The 6,126-nt window shown below is 36.5% G+C and overlaps 1 protein-coding gene across 1 annotated transcript in view; it reads right to left on the bottom strand.

The window, feature by feature from the left end:
- pigk (phosphatidylinositol glycan anchor biosynthesis, class K) overlaps positions 1–5,669 on the bottom strand; it is a 38,945-nt gene extending 33,276 nt beyond the window's left edge. Inside the window, exons 1-7 of the mRNA XM_014013025.1 lie at positions 5,538–5,669; positions 5,283–5,336; positions 5,112–5,203; positions 4,625–4,760; positions 4,064–4,175; positions 3,810–3,906; positions 1,619–1,736 (exon numbers count right to left, since the gene is read on the bottom strand). Coding sequence (XP_013868479.1) covers positions 1,619–1,736; positions 3,810–3,906; positions 4,064–4,175; positions 4,625–4,760; positions 5,112–5,203; positions 5,283–5,336; positions 5,538–5,603 — 675 coding nt within the window. The 5' untranslated portion in view covers positions 5,604–5,669. The remainder of the gene's footprint in view (positions 1–1,618; positions 1,737–3,809; positions 3,907–4,063; positions 4,176–4,624; positions 4,761–5,111; positions 5,204–5,282; positions 5,337–5,537) is intronic.
- Between the last annotated feature and the right edge of the window lie 457 nt (positions 5,670–6,126).

Here is a 6,126-nt window from a genome sequence, read left to right as displayed (position 1 = left end):
CAGAAAATCTTTTCAGGACCCCACCTTGATGTTTTAGGACCCCACTTTGGGTCCCGACCCCAACTTTTGGAAACACTGCTGTAAAGCACTTTGGCCAATCCATCCATCCAGTATCTTTACTCACTTTTTCTTTTCTGGGTCACGGGGGTCGCTAGTGTCCAGCTGTTATTGTGTGAGAGGCAGGGGACATCCTGCACAGGTCGCTAGACCATCATAAATTCATCGCTCACTCACACCCAGGACAAAAATAAAGTGGATCTATCGTGCAAGTTTTTGGTCTGCGGGAAGAAACCAGAGTGCCCAAAGAAAACCCACGTGTGCACAGAGAGAACACGCAAACTCTACCCACAAAGTTCTCAGGCTGAGATACAGTCGTCAAGCTTCTCTCTCTACCAACAGCATCACACCACCGATACGTTTAAACTGCTTTATATATAAAACAGTTTTATAGTCTTAGCTCAAAATGCAGTCTCGCAATAATCTCAAAATAATATATATATTCGTTAGAAAAATTCAATTTAATAAAATTAAAAAGGCAAATAACCTGGTTTAAGATTCAGATTTTTGAGATAAAAAGTAATCTAGATGTCAGAAATGCCCAAGTGTTCCAGGAGCAGCTAATTAAAGGTTAACACCAGCAGCACTAATCTAAAAATGAGTTCCACTAGCTCTAAAACACTTTCTCTAATATTTAGGTCCCCTAATTCTAAAGCACTAAAATAACCCAGTCATGAACATTCTTCAACAGACATGAGCCACATGTTGCCATGTTGCTCTCTTATCAGTGACATTCCACAGCCGTATTTGAGTYCATATATCGTCAATATATTGTCACCTGGTGGATMAGTGACACACATGAACAAAACATGTGACAGCTTTCACCTTCAGCTGTTAACATTAATCAATAACATTTATAGGCCTCAGTTGGTGCTTCTAAATTTAGCCCATAAATTTAGCAAGTGCTAATCCACTAATAAATTTTAAATTTGCAAAAGCTCTAAAGCACTAATCAGGAAATTAGTTCCCCTATTAGTGCTTTAGTGCTTTAGAGGAACTGTGCCCAGCACTGATAAAACATTTCCGAGCAGACTGGGATTTTATTTTATTTTTCCTTTGGTTGTTGTTTTTATCCGGCAACTTTGACACCAGATAAAACTAAATTTAGTATTTTTAAAACACCAAAACTATATTTGTGACACCTCAGATTTGAGTTGTTGCTAAACTTCCACATCTCATTTTTTTACCAACATTTTACCTAATTTCCCTCTGGGATCAATAAAGTATTTTTGAATTTGAATTGAATTGAATTTTTGAATTTATTCACTCGAGCAGTTTACAGTGTTGAGTGTTTTTAATCTCATAAATGAGATGTTTKATAATMCTTTGTGATGTAAATCTTGTGCGCTTTAAYTGTAATGCAATGTGTGGTTAATTAAAACTATACACTAAGAGTGTGAGCATTTGTCTTGTGAGTTTATGTCAGGGAATGGAGAAAATGAAAAAACTAAACATATTAAACTTTGAGGCTCTAAAAAGTTGAGTTGCTCAAGAGAAAAGCAGAGAAACTGCTGAAGGACCTGATTTAATGTTTGCAYAAGCAACAAATAAAACAACTGACCGACAGGGAGTCCTCCCCAACCTGACTGCTGGCCAGGGCCATGATGTTAGGAGAGTAGAACCTCTCRTACATGGAGGCGCCCTGACAGGTGTCGATGATGAAGAGCAGCTCGTTGTACCTAAACACAAAATAATTACACACATTTTCTAATAAAATCAGAGGCATTGCACTTATCCATTTGTTCCAATAAACCCGTTATCACACAAACCCTGCGACCATCTTTCACACTGCAGTTACCATGGTGACCAAGCCAAAGCAACAGCTCCATTCAGCAACACTCCTACACACATTTTCACCTCCGTGGTTTTTTTTTTTAACCAAAGAAGCAAATTTTAAAACAATGTTTCTCTCTTGTTTAGACAGTGGTGAAAATTAAAATCCCCACTGGCTGAGTCGAGTTGGTCTGGCGACGGTGATAAAGAGGTGTTTTTAATTTAGCAGTTCAAGCAATTATCACATCAGCATCAAAGCTGGTGCTGCTGAGCTTCCACCAGGCAGCCTGTGGCCTGAATACAGCAGAGACTCGTTCTGCTGGTGAGGACAGCGGAGGCACTTCTTTGCAGAAAAGATGCCGACACATTTACTGGATTTATTATTTATAGATCACAACTACACAACTCTACATTCAAAACAATAATTTCCAAACAAAGTCTCATTTTTGCAGGATTAAGGTTGAAACCTGTGCTCTCACAGGAGCATATGTTGTGTTATATGGGAGAAATAGGTCAAGGAGCAGTTAATGCGAACTGAAAACTGGTTATATAATAATAAAAACTTCATTATTATTTTAAATATTTTATAAATAAGAATATCCTAGATCTTCACCCCACATTAAATCCAGTTTGTGACCTGGTTTATGCTCGTACTTGCCAAATTATGATAGATACCCAATGAAAATCAGCAGGGACAATAAAGCCTAATTACGCTGCTCAATGATTCAGATTCATATCAGAACTCCCCACTGTTACAAGACAATCTGAGCAGAAATAATTAGTGGATTGATTTATTAGTTCATCATACTAACACGATTATATTAGCTGTTATTTCTTTCCTATCAAATTAGAGTAATTCAATTTTAGGAGATTTATTTTGAAAGTGTTCATGGGGGGTGTGGGGGGGCCAGATTTGAGCATCAGTCTTAGTTTTAATACTTCTAAGACTGACCACATAACAGCTTCACCACAACCCAAACAGCAACAAATCCAGACAAAATGTAGAAATAAATTATTAAATATGACCTGGATGATTAAATGTAAGATGTTACCAACTTATATGAAGATWGAAAAATCTGTATGAATTTTATTTTTGTCAGTTTTAGCAACAAGCTGTAAATTAGTTGTGATTTTTTCCCCCCCTAGATGTCACTGCATCCTGTATCTTCACAACTTTTTAAACACCTTCCAGGTGCCTGATGGAAGACCTGAAGTGAGTAAAGACTGTAACCTCAGTTTAATTCATTTGCTTTGTTTTCAGAATATCTTTACTTAGAATTTATGAAAAAAAAGAAAAGTTCCATCAAAACCACCTGTAGCTTTGAATCATCACCTCTCAGTAATGTGTTAATAGAAGCAATAAAAGTGGAAATTACCACCAGAGAAGACAAAATAAACCTGTTTTAAATGTTTCAAATKAACTAGGTTTTCCTTAATTCAAATATTTAAATCACGCCTTCATCTTCACCTCTGAAGTTATTTTGTTTTAGACCCACGATGTGCAACATTTCTTCACACAAACTATTAAAACATAAATCTTTAACTCTAAAGGGTGCATCAGTCCTCATTTCATGCTGAAATTGTTTACTATTAAAAACGTAATTGACGGCAATGGAGTTTTACAGTTGAAAAGTGGAAATAATGTAACAGAAATGTCATTGTGTATCTCAAGTCTTTCAACATCATTAAAAACCCTAAAATGACAAGAGAAATAAATGTACCAACACTTGAAAACTACATAGATGGCAAATAGAAGTCTGTGCCAGTGAAAGCATGTATGATGTAATTCACTGAAGCTTAATAAAAAACATCATTGAGAACCTGCAGAAAAGAAGCTTCTGATGCTGCACAACTAATGAGCCCTCAGGAGGGAGAGAGGCCAAGTGAAATGAACTCCAACAGGAGAATAACGGGATTAGACGTCAATCTGCATGTGTCGTTTCTGTTTAATCCCTCATGCTGCTTTTCAGCCGCCTTACCTTCTTTTCTGCCACATCTGCTCGAACGCATCAGCCAGTTCCACATTACTGATCTCCTCCGAGTCCTGGAACTTCAGAAAKCCATTCCCACCATGACCTGTTAACRAAGCACAGAACGGCAATTTAAATTTGCTCAGTTGTAAGCCTGGTGAAAGAGCTGGGACGTTAAGTTTTTATATTTGCATTGAAGTGTGTTCAACACWAGACTCATAAGTACAGTAAAATAATAGAATAACAGGAACAAAACTGATTACCTGTGAGGTATATGAGGATGTTGCTTCGGTCATCAGAAAGGAGRCGTTTGGAGCGTGGCGTACTGGGAGGAAGTCGTCCGGTCAAGACTCGCAGGAAGTTCTCCACCGTCACCTAAAACAAACAAAAAGCAGATCTCAACATCTGGAAATGTATTACCATTTTTTAGTTTAGACTAGATTTTAGATCCATGTTTCTCTTCTGCTTTATCATCATTAATTCTTGTTACACATCACAGAATCACAGCAAGCATGAAACTGCAGTTCTACAAATAATGAACCCCAGAACTCTGCCTTCATCTAATCATTTCCTGGTGAACAGACAAGCCACTCAAACCAGCATACGTTCTCATAGATTACTGTAAATACAATAATAAAACACATGAGCATAAAAATTAAAAGTATGAATAAAACTCTACCAAAAGTCAGTCAAATCTTTTTTAATGAATCAGCTCTCTTGACTCTAAATGTTTTTATAGAAGTACAGTTAAGCAGGCACATTATATTTGAGAAATTTACTGGTGTTTCTTTAATATTTTAGGCTACAAGAGAGCATGAACTGACCTCATACCCTCTGTAGTCCACCTCAACATCATCACCGTACACGTTAAGCTCCATGTTCTTGTGACTGAACACTGTGGCCGGTTTGGGATTTCGGTGGTTACAAGCCATGTCATCAGCCAACATGAGAACTATGTGGCTGGTTAACAAAAAGAAAAACAAACAAACAAACAGATTACCAGCATTTAAAGACAATAAAACACCAGTCATGTAGGCAAACATTTTGAGTGTTATAAATAGTAAAATGAAAAAATAAGGCGTCCATTTCTCAATACTTTACTCACTAAGCGTGCCGACTGCAAGAGCTTCCAGTAAATAAAACAGTTTAATGACTTTTATAATTTATGATCTCGATAAGACTTGTTTTCTGACAAAAATAATAATAATAATTGATTATGTTATAATTTAAATTTTAAGTAAATAAAAGTGATAGCTTGTTTATATTATTGTCATTTATTACCAAATACAGACTGTGTGTGAGCTTATATACCTGTCAGGGATGCCCAACCTCTTAACACTTCTGTACACAGACAAAGTGTTGGCCACATGTCGGTAGTTGAACCAGAATCTGGAGGTGCACACCTGTTTTAAATTTAGAAAGTCATCATATGTTTCCTTTGCTAACACTATTAAAGACAAATAAAAATGATTAAATACGAACCAGAACAGCCCAGTTATTCGTATGACCGCTGCTGAAGAATTGCCCCACACTATTCTGAAAATTCACACAGATATAAAYAAACAAATCTAAGCGTTTTCATGTAATTTTGATGCTTAGAAGCTATACGATTCAACAAAACAGGTTGAATGATTAGCACATTAAGCTAGCAGGAAACCGAGGTTTTGCGACAAAAAAAAAAAAAACGAAATCAAACCGATGAAAAATCAAAGCTGACGCAAAAATAAATCAACTCACCTCGACGTTAACGCTGTCAGCAACTACATATGCTGCAAAAAGGCTAAATAAATGAAATAAATTCATGCTGTAACGCTGTGAGCGTCCACTACACAACAAGGAAGTAAAAACTCCGTCGAGCAAGTGTTTCCGGTTAGGGGTTTTTCAAAATAAAGTTTGTAAAGGAAAGCGTAGTGGTGAAATAAGAGCCTATAAACTACAAACAAAAGTAATGATTGTTCCTAAGTTCACATTATTTTACATCTGTGCCTGTGGATCATTTATATCAACATATAAATTTAATTTTATTTGTTCCTCAAAACATTTAGTTTATTTTGTAAAATGTAAGAAAAAGATTCAAACCAGTCCCTTGCTCTTAGCTTAGGAAGGCAAGGCCCAGGCTAGAAAAAAAATTGATTTATTTCCAGTGGATCMGTACAAGTCTGCTCATATCTGTGTTATTACTAAATGATGCATGCTCAWACATGACTTATCAGTGGATGTGCACACACACAACTCTCACAGAGATGAAACAAAATAACAATAAAGGCCAAAATCAAGAGAAGTAAAATGTCAGAGACAGAAAACAAACATTTTTGAAACAGGCAGA

Source organism: Austrofundulus limnaeus, unplaced genomic scaffold (genome assembly GCF_001266775.1).
Source record: "Austrofundulus limnaeus strain Quisiro unplaced genomic scaffold, Austrofundulus_limnaeus-1.0 Scaffold97, whole genome shotgun sequence".
Lineage (NCBI taxonomy): Eukaryota > Metazoa > Chordata > Actinopteri > Cyprinodontiformes > Rivulidae > Austrofundulus > Austrofundulus limnaeus.
Note: the sequence above shows the minus strand (reverse complement) of the source record. Positions and strands in the feature narration are given on the sequence as shown.